At 44.9% G+C, this 16078-nt stretch overlaps 1 protein-coding gene across 1 annotated transcript in view; it reads right to left on the bottom strand.

Annotated features, from left to right (window-relative positions):
* Positions 1–16078, bottom strand: part of LOC310672247 (inter-alpha-trypsin inhibitor heavy chain H4-like) — a 28269-nt gene that overhangs the window by 2230 nt on the left and 9961 nt on the right. Inside the window, exons 11-20 of the mRNA XM_083429109.1 lie at positions 15682–15864; positions 14428–14567; positions 12923–13068; positions 11306–11344; positions 11147–11209; positions 10695–10772; positions 3594–3635; positions 2769–2909; positions 1867–2038; positions 472–626 (exon numbers count right to left, since the gene is read on the bottom strand). Of these exons, the coding sequence (XP_083285235.1) occupies positions 472–626; positions 1867–2038; positions 2769–2909; positions 3594–3635; positions 10695–10772; positions 11147–11209; positions 11306–11344; positions 12923–13068; positions 14428–14567; positions 15682–15864 (1159 nt within the window). The remainder of the gene's footprint in view (positions 1–471; positions 627–1866; positions 2039–2768; positions 2910–3593; positions 3636–10694; positions 10773–11146; positions 11210–11305; positions 11345–12922; positions 13069–14427; positions 14568–15681; positions 15865–16078) is intronic.

Here is a 16078-nt window from a genome sequence, read left to right as displayed (position 1 = left end):
GTGGAGCTGCCTTGTACGTGAGGAACGGTGAGCCCCAGGGAGGAGGCAGCCATGGCCAAGAGCCTGACATGGGTTCCCTCTCCAAAGATAGGAGTAAGAACATCAGGTTGGGCCTGAAAACTGATGAAGATCATTGGTGGCTCTCCTGACAATCATGTCAGCAGCAGCACCCCAATTCTCACAAGTATTGGTGTAGTGACGGAGAGATTGAGCTGTGAACCAGACAGTTGCCAGTTAAACATAACTTAAGGTGTCATGAACTGACTAGGTGACTTAGGAAAGCCACTAAACCAGGGCTCCCCTTCTCATCCCCACCCCATCTGAAATGTAGAGACATTCATGCTCATTTCTTTTCAGAGTTGTTCCAAGGATATAAGGTATACAGTGTTAAGTTATAGTGCTACATCAAAACCAAACTTAATGGTGAATAGCATGAGGATTGTTACTTCATTGCACAATCTGAATACATACCAAAAAGTCCAGCAATGTTGTTAGAAAAACGTCCACTATTCTTGAAGTGCAATCCAAGGAAATTAAGAGGGTTCTTCATATAGTAAACTTGTATTGTGATACCGTCTGGTCCTGATAGTGAAAGACTCCTTTCCTTTTCAATAAGAAAGCTCAACCTAGGAAGGAAGTGATGCTGTTATTTCTAAATATATACATGTTGAAATAAATCAATAAATATTAATATATAGAAAAATATACATTATTACTATAGAATACCAAATGTTTGTAGAGTTGTGGCACTATATGTATTGTAAGAATTCAATATTCCCTGAATTACCTCTTGATCTGCAATCCCAATTTCAAGGTGGCATAATTTAATAGGTATTTCTGCATTTGGTTCTTGTTGCATTTCTTATTTTTTAAAAATATTTACACTCCTCTTATGACACAATAGTTACCAGCAACAGGTAAAAATTATTACAATCAGAATAGAAAATGAACACCAAGGAAAAAGCAATATAAACCCGTATTAGAGTGAGAGGCTTAAACACTGAAAGACAATGTCAGCATTAGGGAAGCTTAGAAAACTAAAAAAAAATATTAAGAGACCATGTAAAAACAACCAAAAAAGGTGTCTTTCAAAGATCTTTGAGGAGATTCCATTGATGTGGGGCCACTACTGAAAAGTTTCTGTCTCAGGTGGCTACCATCATGCTTTAGCAGGTTTGTAGGGTTCCTGCAAATAACTTGACCCTAAACTATTTAGGGCTTTACATTTAAAGGTAAAATAAGCTCCTGAAATTGAAATCATTTGATTTTGATTAGGACACTCTCCAGACACCAATTCAGGGTTCCACTGTCTTCCTAAGATTAGCTTCAGTTGTTTCGCATTGGTGTTAAAAAGTATGGGGGGCAAGATATAATCTCATGATTGGTGTCACTGTGACTCTATGCCCTCAACACCCCCTCCAGTAAGGCTGTCCAAAATGGCACCACTGCCAATTGTATCAAAAGCTGCTGTGACATCCAAGCCACAAAATAAATCAGAACGAAGCTCAGTGGGCACAATTCACTGAAACATTTCAGCTTGAGCTACTGAGTCAATTTCATTATTTTCTGGCCAATTAACTGCTAATCGCCAGTCTAAGCTAACATATATTATGAAGCATCTACCTCAATTCGTAGGAAATTAAAATGCTTTGTTCAAAGAGAAAACCAATATTTTTTAAAGTCCCCAAATGAGGAATTCCACTGAATTTCACATGAAAGCTGTTATTTGGATGCATGAACAATAAAGGCTTGTGCTTTGAAAAATTATGTAAGTTTAGGAGTTCAAGAATGTAAAAGTAGCATTAAGTATAGCCTTAAAGTCAGACCAACCAACACTGAAAAGAAACTGAAAATATCAAATTTTACCCTCTAGTTGTTAAAGATGCAGCCTTTGTCCATGGGAAAGAGCTCACATTGCCCTGATCATTCAGTATAATTTCTCCCATTGACACGTTGATTTGCACATTGGGTGTCTGATAGATTGCATTGAACTCCACAAACTTTCTGTTTTCTCCAAGCTTACCAGTCACTTGGATCCCTGAAAATATAATAGTCAAAATAAATATGAGGATCATACGCAAGAAACATATTGCTGTTTACTAAGCAACAATTTAATATTAATAAAACTGTGATATGAGCTCAAGAGCAACAAATTCCATGTGTTGCCACAACTTCTTGTCACCTTTTTTGAATGCCTCCTGAAATCACACAATTGGCCAGAATTGCAAGAGCTACAGCTAGAACCAGATGACACAACTAGCCTATCTTTGTTGGTTAGTATTGACAAATGTACATAACATGTACATAAGACATGTGATGACAGATAGAGAGAAGATACAGGCAGGTATAAAAGAAGTAAACTCTGAAATTGGACCCTCAACCTTTGAAACAAATAGTACTGATTAAGTACTGTGTTGGCCTGTGGACCATGAAATAATAACAATAAATAACAATAAATAACAATATTAAAAAGTGAGACATGTGCAGGAAGGATTTCTGCAATAAATATGTGAAACACTTTGAACAACTGGAATGAGACATGTAAAACCACGTATTCTGACTAATGCATGATATTAGCAACAGAAAACCATGTCACAATATTTTTTAGTGTAAGCTCTACAAGACCAATAGTGTTGAGATTTTCCGGGTCAGTGGTTTTAATATATTTCATTGTCAAATAAAATGCACTCACACAGATTTCTGGAAACAACCAAAATGCTTGACATGAAAGTTAGGGAGTTGACAGCAGCTTACATTAGAAGGCTTACCTTCGTCTGCATCAGTCAGCAGGGTTATGGGTGTTTGCAACAGTCCATTGATATTTAAACAAATGGGATTTTTTTCATGAGTCAGTTGAAGAATGAAACTTGGATACTCATTAACAGTGTCTGGGAGAGACTGAACGTTGCCTAGGAATCAGTAGAAACCAAAAAAAAATGTCATTTTTAATAGTGCAATTTGTGAGTTTGGACCTGCCTTGCCAAACCTTCAGTGAAGTCATGTCAAAGCTCTATTTGGGTCTTCCATATTGATTCCAAATGGTGGCTGGTGGCCCAAAGTCCTCCTGCTCATATATGACAAAGCCCTCGTAGAGTGGACTTAAAATTAAGCAATAGAGACAGGACAAGCACTAAGGAAGGTGACACCTTGAGTTTTCTCAATTCCCAAATCACACATTCTACATATTACACACTCTTAACAAACCTGAAAAGGTTGTGTGTGGGGGGTTTTTTTATATAAAAAAGAATAGCAACCTCAGAAGGCTGCGAATTTAGGAAGAGAGGAGCTGCTTTATACTGAGTCAGGCCATTGATCTATCTGTCTCAGGACTGTCTACACTGACTGCAGATGTTCTCCAGGGTTCCAGGCAGAAGTCCTTCCAAGCCCCACCTGGGGATGTTGGGGGACTGAATTTGTTCTGAGGAGTGGCCTGGGTGCTGCTTAACCTGTTCCTCACCAAACATTTCCCCACTTAGTCTTGAATGTTGCTCCCCTCCACCTTACCAATGGGATTCCAAATACATGTACCCATATCTGAAACATCTCATGGAGGGGAAAATACATTAATAGAGAATAAAGTGTGAATTACTCACCAGGGTGACTCCCCAGCAACGTGTATGAATAATCCGCATAATCTAAATAACCCAAAAATATATAAATTGTTAATTTCCTGCTGTTATACTACATAGGTAGATACATAGGTAGATCAACCTTCCATAGCCTGGTGTCCTCCAGAGATTTTGGACTATGATTCCCATCATGTCTCATCGCTGGTCCTATGGACTGGGGTTCTGTTTTTTGTTTTTGTATTTTTTATTTAGCAGGATTCTTATTTTTTATTTAACATGTCCCATTTAAGGTATAGGGACACATTGCTACCCCTAAAAATTTGTCCTAATATATTTTTTAAATCACAATCACTATGCAGCAAACAATACTGCCAAGTGGCTTTTAAATACTGTGTATCAATTGCCAACTACATTTGGCTGAAAGATTCATCTAGGAGAAATGCCACTTGATGTCCCTGACACAGGGCAAAATCTGCCAGGCAAAAACACTCAGAAAGTGAACACCGGCAGCTTCATGCATATTTGTTCTCAAGGGGAAAAAATAAGCATTCCTCCTTTCCCAAGAACACTGAACTTAACATTTTGTGGGTGTCATGCATTTTCACACTGACAAATTCAGGTTGCACAACTAAAGCATATTTGATGCTCTTGCACACACAGAGAGACTTTTTGCAGTAAAGAATGTGGCAGGAAAAAGCACTGGAAATTGTGAAATAAAATTTTTTTGATGCAGCACTGTACAACCTCCCTGCAAACAAATCAGAGTAAATCTTCAATAAACCAGAGCCATTATATAACCTCCCTGAAAACATTCTTCAAAAAAATGAGGATGAATGCTCAATAACAACGCTAAGCCAATTATAAAGCAGCTATTCACAATCCCTTACCCATGAAGGGAAAGCAAAAACCTGGAAGCTCTAGTTGGGAGCAAGGACCTCAGGACTCCATACAGAGACCCTCCCCACTTGCAATCCTTCCCAAGGCTATCTCTGCCTCAAGTTGCGACTAAGAAAATTACACAAAAACCAAAGTCTCATGTGATGGGATGAAGAGCTGCTTGTGCGTAAACTGCAAGTCCCTCAGAGTTTGAACAGGTTCTCAAACCTCTGCCTGTGACGGAGCCCCTCCAGCATGGCTGCGTCAATCGCTAGCAGAATCCGAAAGTGGTTGCTTTCGGAAACGTTTCCAACATAAAAGCTCCTTAACGGAAACACGTCTTCTGGACTCTCTGCGTGACAGTTTCCGGCGAGGAACGGGTGTCCCTATAGGAGGTCCTGAGACCTCCCCACTGTTTTCGCTGGAAGCGTCTCTGAGCCATTCCTCCGACTCTCCTTCCCTTGACGTTCCTGTTCGCCCCCTACTGGTTCCCTCTTCAGGTGTTACGTCTCTCTCTACCTCAGAGAGCCTTTGCACCTCCTGTCCTGCCGATGGCAGTTCCCTGACATCCACCTCCCCTCCAGGGCCCCCTTCACCCCCTCCCGTCTCCTCCCCTACGGGTTGGGAGGAGGTAAAACCCCGGAAAGAACCTTCCTCATCGTCTGAAGTTTCGAACACCTTTCTCCACTTGTTGTGGTTCCTAGTCTCTCGGTACTCCTCGTCATCTGAGTCCGTTCCTTCTTCCAACTCCGACTCCGCGAATCCTTCCAGTTCCTCTTCCTCGTCTGTGGTGCCGAAATACTCCCTCCTAAACCTTGCTACCGGCTGTGGTTTCCTCGGGAATCTTTGGTGGAACGTTTCTGTTAAAACCTCGTCATTGACCTCCTCTGCAGTCACCCAGGTGTTTTCTGACTCCGGTTCCCCTTCCCACGCCACTAAATACTCCACCTGATTGCCCTTCCACCTGGAATCGAGGATTTCCGCTACATGGTTACTGCTTTCCCTCTCTTCCAAGACTGGTCCCCTGGTGTACTCCCCTTCACCTTCCCCCTTGTACGGTGACAGTAACGACCTGTGGAACACTGGGTGCAATTTCATGTGGCTGGGTAACCGGAGTTTGAAAGCCACTGGGTTGACCTGCTGAATGACCTCAAAGGGTCCCAATCTCTTGGGTCTTAATTTTTTACAACCCCCTTTGAACGGCAACCCTTGGGTGGACAGCCACACCTGATCCCCCACCCTTATTGTTTCACCTTCCCTTCTGTTCTTGTCTGCCTGCTTCTTATATTGTGCCTTGGCCCTTTCTAAGTTGAGCTGAAGCTGACGATGGATCGCTTCCATCTCTTCTACAAAATGTTCGGCCGCTGGGACGCTCCATCTCTCGCCTCCCTCCCCTGGGAATGCCCTGGGGTGACACCCGTAATTGGCCAAAAAGGGGCTCATCCCTGTGGACACATGCTCCGCATTGTTGTAGGCAAATTCTGCCAGCGCCAGCTTTTCGACCCAATCATTCTCTCTGTCATTGACATAACACCTCAGATATTGTTGGAGGATGCCATTTGCTCTTTCCGCCTGCCCGTTGGTTTCAGGGTGCCGGGCAGTCGAAAAATTGACTTCCACGTGCAGCAAGCTCATGAGCTTCCTCCAGAACCTGGAAGTAAATTGTTTCCCGCGGTCTGAGATAACCCTCAAGGGGGCGCCGTGCAGCCGGAAGATGTGTTCTACAAACAACTTCGCTGTTTCTTCCGCTGTGACTGCATGTGAACATGCTACAAAGTGGCACATCTTAGTTAACAGGTCCACTACTACCATAATGGCCGTTTTCCCCTTGGATTTGGGCAGATCCGTCATAAAATCTATTGATACCGCCTCCCAAGGCCGTTCTGGCGTGGGTAATGGTTCTAATAACCCTGCCGGCGCCCTTCTTTCCCCCTTGGCCCTCTGGCATTGGTCACACCCTCTTACATACTCCTTTACATCTTCCCTCACCTTGGGCCACCAAAATTCCCTGGTGACCATCCACATGGTCTTGTGTTGTCCAAAATGTCCCGCCGTGGGACTATCATGCAACTGCTTGAGTACCCTCCCTCTCAATTCACCTTCTGGTATATACAGTGCCCCTTTGTAATACAATGCCCCGTTTCTTTCCTCAAAACCCTCCGGGCTCTCACCCTCTCCCCTGAGACCTCTGAGCTTATTTTGGGCATATTCGTCATTTTCCGTTTCCTCTACCAGTTCTCGCCTCCCCACCAGCGCCGCCCCACACACCCAGCGGTCCTCAGGAATGACATGTCTTTCTTCGATTGCCCCCTCCCCCTCCAAATACTCTGGTTTGCGTGAGCGAGCGTCCGCCCTGACGTTCTCTGGGCCTGGTACATAACAAATCTCGAAGTGGAATTTGGAAAATTCCTGTGCCCATCTCACTTGTCGTTGGTTGAGTACTCGAGCTGTTCTCCAATACTCCAAATTCTTGTGGTCGGTGCACACTTGCACCTTGTGTTGTGCCCCAATCAATAAATGTCTCCACCTCCGGAACGCTTCGTGAATGGCGAGTAGTTCCCTGTCATACACCGTGTAGTTCCGCTCGGACTTATTCAGCTTCCTCGAGAAGAAGGCACACGGTCTCCACTCCGACGTATTTCTTCCCGGCTGAAGAAGTACCGCCCCTACCGCTCGGTCTGACGCGTCTGTTTCCACTCTCATGGGCTTCTGTAGGTCCACATGCAGAAGTTGTTCTTCCGAGGCAAAAGCCCTTTTCAGTTCTTCAAAAGCTCGCTCCGCCTCCGCCGTCCAAACAAATTTCTTCTTGCTACTGAGGCAGTCGGTGATGGGCGCCGTCAAGTGTGCAAAGTTCTTGATGAACTTCCGATAAAAGTTCCCAAACCCCAGGAATCTTTGCACATCCTTCTTGGTCTTCGGTGTCTTCCATTCCAGCACCGCCTGGACCTTGCCTGGATCCATGGCCAATCCTTTGTCTGACAAGCGGTACCCCAGGAATTCCACCTCCTTGGCATGAAACTGGCACTTCTCCAGTTTCACCCACAGCTGATTGGCTTGCAGCCGGCCCAACACTTCTCTCACGTCCCTCACATGCTGCTCTTCATCTTCCAAATACACCAACACGTCATCCAAAAAGGCCACACAATTCTTGTAGAGCAAAGGTCCCAAGACGTGGTTGATAAAACTTTGAAAACAAGCGGAGCCGGCTTGGAGACCGAAGGGCATTACGAGGTATTCAAATGCTCCCAAAGGGGTGAACATGGTGGTCTTCCATTCATCCCCCTTCCTTATGCGTATCAGATTGTACGCCCCCCGCAGGTCCAGTTTTGTAAAAATCTTCCCCTTCCTCACCCTGGTCAGAATGTCATCAATTCGGGGCATAGGAAAAGCCAGGGGTTCCGACACGGCATTTAGCGCCCTGAAGTCCACTACAAGTCTCGGCTTATCTGTGTTTTTTTTGTCCACAAAAAACACTGGGCTGCCCCCCACCGCTCGGGACTCTCTGATGAAACCTCGCTTCAGGTTTTTGTCAATGAACTCCCTCAGCTCCTGCATCTCCCTGTCTGACATGGCGTACAGCTTGCCCACTGGGAGTTGAGCCCCAGGGAGTAGGTTGATTTGACAGTCAAAGGGTCTATGCGGCGGCAGTTTGTCCGCTTCCCTTTCGCTAAATACGTTGCTCAGATCTGCATATTGCGGAGGCACCTCCCCTTTATTCATTACCTCCATCCCAGCTAGGGTGAGCCTGGCTTCCCCTGGATCCTTCCCCTGCTTGCAGTGTTCTAGGCAATGCGCTGACCCAAAGGAGACCACCCTCTGATGCCAGCCCACTAGAGGATCGTGTAGTGCCAGCCAGCTCATCCCCAAAATGATGGGAGCTCCTCCCAAGGTGGCCACATTAAACGCTATCCTCTCGGTGTGCCTTGCCACCCTCATTATCATGGGGACTGTCTGTTGGTTCACTTCTCCTCCCAACAGCTCTCTGCCGTCAATCGTGGTCACCTGCAGGGGTTTACTTAAGGGGAGGGTTTGTATCTGGTGCTCAGCTGCGAACTCCTTACTCATGAAATTACAGGAGCTGCCTGAATCCAGAAGGGCCTTGATCTGTAGGGGGTGTCCGTTTGGCAGCTCTAGCAACACCTCTATCACTAGAGCAGGTCTGGGAGGTTCTGGTGAGGGCACTTTCACTGCTTTTGGGCCTGGCTGCTGTGCCCCGACGGCAGCCAGGCGTTGGCTTTTACTTGCTCCTTGCTTTCCTCCTCCTCTCCCCCAACAGCTCCTGCCATGCCTTGCCATTCCTTTCTCCGTGGACAGACTCTGGCAAAGTGTCCTGGCTGTTGGCAGAGATAACATTTCTTGGCGCTCTTTCCCTCCTTCTTCCGCCCTTCACCGAGGTTTGAAACTGCGCGCGCCCGCGCTGTTCCCACTTCCATCGGCTCTGCCGGCGGGAAAGGCTGCTCTGGAATGTCTGGAATGCGGAGCTCCCTCCAACGTTCTCCTTTCCCCTCCCGCTTCTCCAAAGCCCTCGCTTCCTGGCGCGCTCCTATGGCCAGCGCGGATTTAGTCAGCTGGTCCATAGACTCCGCTCTGGGGGTCCGGGAAAGTTCATCTTTTAAGGACGAAGAGAGCCCTTCTTCGAAAAGCATCTGAATGGGCTCCGCAGACAGGTCCCACCCCAATCTATGAATCAACATAGTGAACTCAGTCCAGTACTCACGGACAGTCCGGTTCCCCTGTTTGCAAGCCATTAACTGCCTTCGCACCCCTCCCTGCTCAATGTCGCTGGAAAACATCAGGTCCATGGCACGAAAAAACTTCCTTGTGTCCTTTAGGATCTCATTATTTGCTGCCATCAAGGGTCTAACCCAGTCCTTCGCCCCTGATTCGAGATGGCTAATTACAAAAGCCACTCGCGATTCCTCATCAGGGAAGTCATCAAATTGCAGATTGAGAGCGTATTGCATCTCTGTCCTAAAGGCATGATAGTTTCTGGGGTCCCCCCCAAATTTCTGCACCAATCCTGGCACCTTTCTGGTGAGCGGGGTGGCTTTCTCCTTCCCCCTTTCTGCATCCTGAGCCCTCCTCTCCTCCAGCCTCGCCATCTGCAAGGCAAGCTGGATTTCCAACGTCCTGTACCTTTCCTCCAGGCTTGGACCTCCTCCAGCTGCTCCTGCTCCTCCGGTTCCGGCTGGTTCGCTCATGATGCCTCTCCCTGGCACAAGCTAGCTTTCGGTGACTTTCGGATTGCTGTGATGGGATGAAGAGCTGCTTGTGCGTAAACTGCAAGTCCCTCAGAGTTTGAACAGGTTCTCAAACCTCTGCCTGTGACGGAGCCCCTCCAGCATGGCTGCGTCAATCGCTAGCAGAATCCGAAAGTGGTTGCTTTCGGAAACGTTTCCAACATAAAAGCTCCTTAACGGAAACACGTCTTCTGGACTCTCTGCGTGACAGTTTCCGGCGAGGAACGGGTGTCCCTATAGGAGGTCCTGAGACCTCCCCACTGTTTTCGCTGGAAGCGTCTCTGAGCCATTCCTCCGACTCTCCTTCCCTTGACGTTCCTGTTCGCCCCCTACTGGTTCCCTCTTCAGGTGTTACGTCTCTCTCTACCTCAGAGAGCCTTTGCACCTCCTGTCCTGCCGATGGCAGTTCCCTGACATCTCACAAAACTGATTAATCATAGAATCATAGAGTTGGAAGGGACCCTAAGGGTCATCTAGTCCAACTCTCTGCAAAGCAGGAATCTTTTGCCCAACACAGGGCTCAAACCCATGACCATGAGATTAAGAAAGACAAAAGGGACTATTGAAATAGTGGTAGTTTTCCTCTGCCTCGCATACCCACCTGTGGGGAGCAGGGAGAGGAAAATGGTGAGTGTAGCACTCCTCCAAGAAAACAAAAAAATAATAATCTTTAATTCTTAAATATTGTGCATTGATTGTGCTAAGAGTGTGTATTCCATTGATTTGAGAGGAAAGGTCCAATTCTTTGCAATCACCAAATTACAAGAACACTACTGTTGTCCTGTCTGCATACTTGGGGCCAATCCCATAGCACTGGCACGGAGAGTCCTGTACTTAAAAGTAGGAGGCAGGCCCAACCATCTGTGGAAACAGAAAGCTGTAATTTTTACGTCCATTATAATATGCCACCATTGGCTCCCAGGGACCAACTGTTTTACAATGGCTGCAGAAGAAGGAACGCAGAGTGCAAGATAAGCCTAAACCATACAAGAATGTGATGGAGCATTACCATTATCTTGAAAATCGGTTAGAAATTGTGGATGGAAATTGAAACCGGTATCTATTTGTGCTGACAAAGATGTTCTTCCTGAAAAAGAAGGAAGTGTTTCAAGATGCATAAGTACAGAAGCAAAGCATATTCTACCCTAATACAATTTGTGTCCATACTATCCCTGACATAAATATAATCCTTCTAGTTCCCTCCTTTTTCCACCTGCACACATTGTGTGTCCAACTTCACATGGCTGTGTCCAATGGGACACGAAGAGAAACCCTCCTTCTGGCTCCGCATCTCCAGGGAGAAACAGAGCCATTCTATCGCCATACGACTTCAGCATTGCTGTTGGCAGATTTTTAGTGACTCTGCAACTTCTGTACAGGAGAGAGATAAGTGCCTCAATTCTCAACACTCCAGAAAACAGACTGTGGAGCTGGAGCTGTAAATTCGTGAAGATTTCATACCATAACTCCTGGAGTTGTCAAGAGGATCGCTACCTCCTAGGATTCTAGAAGCTTTCATCATGCCTATGAGAGAGTCTCATGGTTAGATCATTTTTCTCACAGTATGGAAATTCTTAGGAATAAGTTACTGGAATTTAATTGTTGAATCAGATTACATACCAAACGTTCGATCTGCAGCAGTGTTTACATTCTCATTATCTGGTCAAAGAAACAAAGACAGCTTCAATGGACTGTAAGCTCCATTTCAATTTTTATTTCTCCTGTGTTTGCCCCCTCGAATTATGCCATAGCCTTTTGGTGCTATTGGGAAGTAATGTGTGCTAATCTGTCACCTTTCTCGATTGACCTTTTTGAGAAAACTATTTCACAACAATAGTACGATTTCACAGTTTTGGCGTACCTAAATTGCTCAGTGGAAACCAGAAAAGATATGTCACCAACGTTCCTCATACTCATTCTAGATTCATAGAAATCAATAAAGTTACTTATTACTGAAGTTATTGGATTTTAATGGGTCTCAGTATGACTTAACAGACAATCACTCACCAAATTCTATTGCTGAAAACCACAAACCAGATCAGGAATAACGCCAAAGAGTCTGCCTATTATATCATTCTAAGCATTTCACACTATTTTCTATTGTCAGACCAAGGGACATAATAAAGGTAAAGGGACCCCTGACCATTAGGTCCAGTTGTGACCAACTTTGGGGTTGCAGCGCTCATCTCACTTTACTGGCCGAGGGAGCCGGCATACAGCTTCCGGGTCATGTGGCCAGCATGACTAAGCCGCTTCTGGCAAACCAGAGCAGCGCACAGAAAAGCCCTTTAACTTCCCACCGGAGTGGTACCTATTTATCTACTTGCACTTTGACGTGCTTTTTGATCTGCTAGGTTGGCAGGAGCAGGGACTGAGCAACGGGAGCTCACACCGTCGCGGGAATTCAAACCGCCGACCTTCTGATCGGCAAGTCCTAGGCTCTGTGGTTTAACCCACAGCGCCACCCGCGTCCCCAAGGGGAAGTAATAGTTTTACTCTATTCTGCCTTGGTCAGACCACACCTGGAGTCCTGTGTCCAATTCTGGGCATCACAGTTTAAGAAGGATATTGGCAAGCTGGAACATGTGCAGAGGAGGGAAACCAAGATTTTTAGTGACTCTGCAACCAAGCCTTATGAGAAATGATTGAGGCTATTGGGTGTTAAGACGGGAGAAGAGAAGACTAAGAGGTGATTTGACAGCCATTTTCAACTATCTGAAGGGCTGTCACATGGAAGATGGAGCAAGCTTGTTTTCTGCAGCTCCAGAAACCAATGAACCAATGGATACAAATGACAATAAAGGAGATTCCAAATAAACATCAGGAAGAATTTCTGATAGCACTGGAATGGACTCCCTTGGAAAGTGGTTGACTTTCCTTCATTGGAAGTTTTTAAACATAGGTTAGATGTTTTGCTTTCTTTGTGCTTTCTGGCATCCCTTCCAACTCTACAGTTCTATGATTCTATGAAAGGTATATTCAGCACCAGTAACATACCAGTGCTATCACATCAGTGACTTCACCTTTCTTCACATAATTATAAGCTACATTTATCATTATCCTTGTCTCAATAGTTATCCTTCTATCTGACTGTTTTATCACTCTCCCAACACACCCACATAACCAGAGCTCTCAACTCATTCTTCTAGCACTGAACTCAAGATTCAAAAGATAAATGCATGTGCAAACTGTTTTAATCACTTCAGTTTGACATGGGAGCAATTTGTTACGATTTACCTGCCTCTGTAGGCTTGTTTGCCACTTCTTGAGCATCAGGTTTGGTGACCACCATGGAAGTGAGGGGTGTAACAAATCCAAAGTTCAAGGAGATGTTCAAAACTTGAGCTTCCAGGTTTTCCCGCTGTTCTCCATCAGCTGAAGCACTAGGATACAGAGGCAAAATCTGCACTGTCTGATTGCTACACATGATCCAGTGAAACAAAATACAGTGACTTACGTATACGCATTGGGTTTTATGTTAGGAATGCTGGCTTGTATCCAACTAGATAACTGCACACACAGAACAACACCCACATTTATACAGTCATGGCTTCTCCCAAAGAATTCTGTGAATGTAATTTTCCTCACAATTCCCAGAACCTATAACAAACTATATTCCTGGGATTCTGTTGAGGAACTTATGTGCTTTAAATATATATTTACATTAGTTTTAGGATAACAATATCAAATATATAAAAGAATGTATGGGTTAGAGTATTTTTGTAAATATTCGTATAATTTTTTCCCCTCCTTTACACAGTTGTGTGTTCTTTGTTCTTTTTTCCCTTTTCGCACCACTTTATTGCTTTGTAGTTGAAAAAAATTCAATAAAATATCAATTTTAAATATATGGTGTGGATGTGACTGCAATAAGGAAAGCCAAGGGATTATCAGCATGAGCCTAGATCTTGCAGAAGGAAGTGTTTCTCAAGTCACTAAGCAACTATTACTCACTTAACAGTGTGTTATGAGTTGCGAGGGAGTAGGCTGTATGCCGAGACCCTTCTAATCCCTAGATCCAGCAAGTGTTAAAAACAAATCAAGGATTCAAATTCCTGGAATAGCCAGGCTAGCTTCCTGGTGAGGTCATGGACTGTTAAGGTAACAAAAGAAGTGGATATGTGCCAGATAGCAAATGGGTGCCCCCCCCAACTTGCTAGTAGTTAGAAAGATAAAGGCCATGGTTGGGAATTAAGTTATGGGAGCTAGAATCTGGAAGCAAAGCTGCGGGCTGGGAAGGCAGAGAGAGAGCCATGCCTGATTTCTGTTGGGATCCAAGGTTGTGGTTATAGGAGAAGAATAATCCTCTTGAGGTGTTAATGGTGTGAACCTCTCCATAAGAGGCTGTGTTTCTATGTACGTGTAAATAAACCATATACAGTCATTCCTTGGATCCTGAACGCTTCTGTAGCCGAATGTTTTGGCTCCTGAATGCTGCAAACCTGGAAGTGAGTGTTCCGGTTTGCGAATGTTCTTTGGAACCCGAACATCTGACGTGGCGTCCGATTGAGTGCAGGATGCTCCTGCAGCCAACTGGAAGCTGTACTTTGGTTGTTGAACGTTTTCAGAATTCGAACAGATTTCTGCAACTGATTCCATTTGACAACTAAGGTATGACTGTATCATAAAGACACCACAGCCTCATTCCAAGGGAAACATGAACCCTAGGTAAGCACACAGAACCCCTGTAATCTCACACTGCTTAGAGATTGGGGTAGCTTGCCACACTATTATTAGCTTACGATTTTTCTAGTAGCTGTTGAATTGTCAAGTAGGCCCATAATCTCTCAATGAAATTTCCGAAGATGTATTTCTGATGCTGAAATACTTGCTCCTTTTCTCTTATATTTGCCTCTTCTTTAAGAGTAATTTCACTGGCATGCTGGAAAGCAAGCGGGGAGCGCAAGTTATTCAAAGTAACACTCACTCTGAATACAGTGGTACCTCGGGTTACATACACTTCAGGTTACATATACTTCAGGTTACAGACTCCGCTAACCCAGAAATAGTACCTTGGGTTAAGAACTTTGCTTCAGGATGAGAACAGAAATCGTGCTCCGGCGGCGCAGCAGCAGCAGGAGGCCCCATTAGCTAAAGTGGTGCTTCAGGTTAAGAACAGTTTCAGGTTAAGAACGGACCTCTGGAACGAATTAGGTACTTAACCCAAGGTACCACTGTATAAGCAACACATACTGTTTTCTACACAAACTGATGTTAGAGGGGAAAACCTATTTAAGCAAACTTTTAAAATTGGAGGGGAGAGAGAAGAGTAGGCATCTATTGCATTCATAAAATGAACAAATGATGAATAAAACAATAGAAACAAGACAATTGTGAGCTCATGTTTTTGTGGAGAGGCTGAGATTCAAGGGTGTATGACTGCAGTGTCTCCCTCATGCTGCCCTCCCCGAGGGGTCTTGCAAAGCAGTTCAGGGCTGGATCAGGGAAGGGGGCTGGAGCAGCCCCCCCCCCCAATGTGCCTGGAGCGCCCCGTCAGTCCCCTCCCTGCTACGCCCCTGGTTGCATATCTTTAGGCGCCAGGCAAAAATGTTTCTTTTCAACAGACATTCGGCTAATTAACCTTCTATGGCTTCTTAAATGTGTTTGTGGGACGGAGCGTCAATGGTTTATTTTTATATCTGTTTTATTATGTATTATGTATTCTCATTTCGTATTTTTCTATTGTGAGTTTCCCTGGGATATTTGGATGAAGGATTTTTTCCCTTTAAAGAATTTCAAATACTTTAAAAAAACATAAAAGGAAAAGAATAGAGCAGGGGTAGCCAACTCCTAAGAGACTCAGGTTCAGGTCAAACTTGTTGAGCTTTTTTTTAGGGTAGCCAAAATTGTTGATGAGCTTCTTTGAGGGGACATACCTGGCACAGAGTTTTTAGTTTCAAAGCAGGATATACCACAGAATGTTGGGGACCCAACATTGTATGCAGCCCAAAGTTGTTCATACAAAAGAAGCCATTCCCCCCCCCCTCAGTACTTACTCCTTTAGCCTTAATTTCCACAGGAAGATCGTCAACGTCATTGCTAAGCTTTCCAGCTACAACAATTTCAGAGCCATCAAAGAGCAGCTTGAAATTATTCTGAGTTATTTCCAGTACGGCATTGTCTAGGTACTTCATTTCAATCTCTTTCAGGATAGGCATAGCTACCTCATGATAAAAGCCCTTGAATGAGAGACAGAAAATGTAACCATAGGAACAAATCCCATTGTCAGAAGCCTGCACAAATACTTCTGTTAATGCAGTGAGACTCTCCCCCACTCTCCTTCCTCCATGTGCCCCCACACCCTCCAAAATTGGCTCTGGGGTGCTCAGGAGAACCCCCAGAACAGCATGCATAGGAAGCAGAGAAGGGAAGGCTCCGTGTTGATGGAACGTT

The sequence above is a fragment of the Podarcis tiliguerta genome (assembly GCF_965153285.1).
Source record: "Podarcis tiliguerta genome assembly, chromosome: 2".
Classification (NCBI taxonomy): Eukaryota; Metazoa; Chordata; class Lepidosauria; order Squamata; family Lacertidae; genus Podarcis; species Podarcis tiliguerta.
This window is presented reverse-complemented; position numbering and strand designations above follow the sequence as displayed.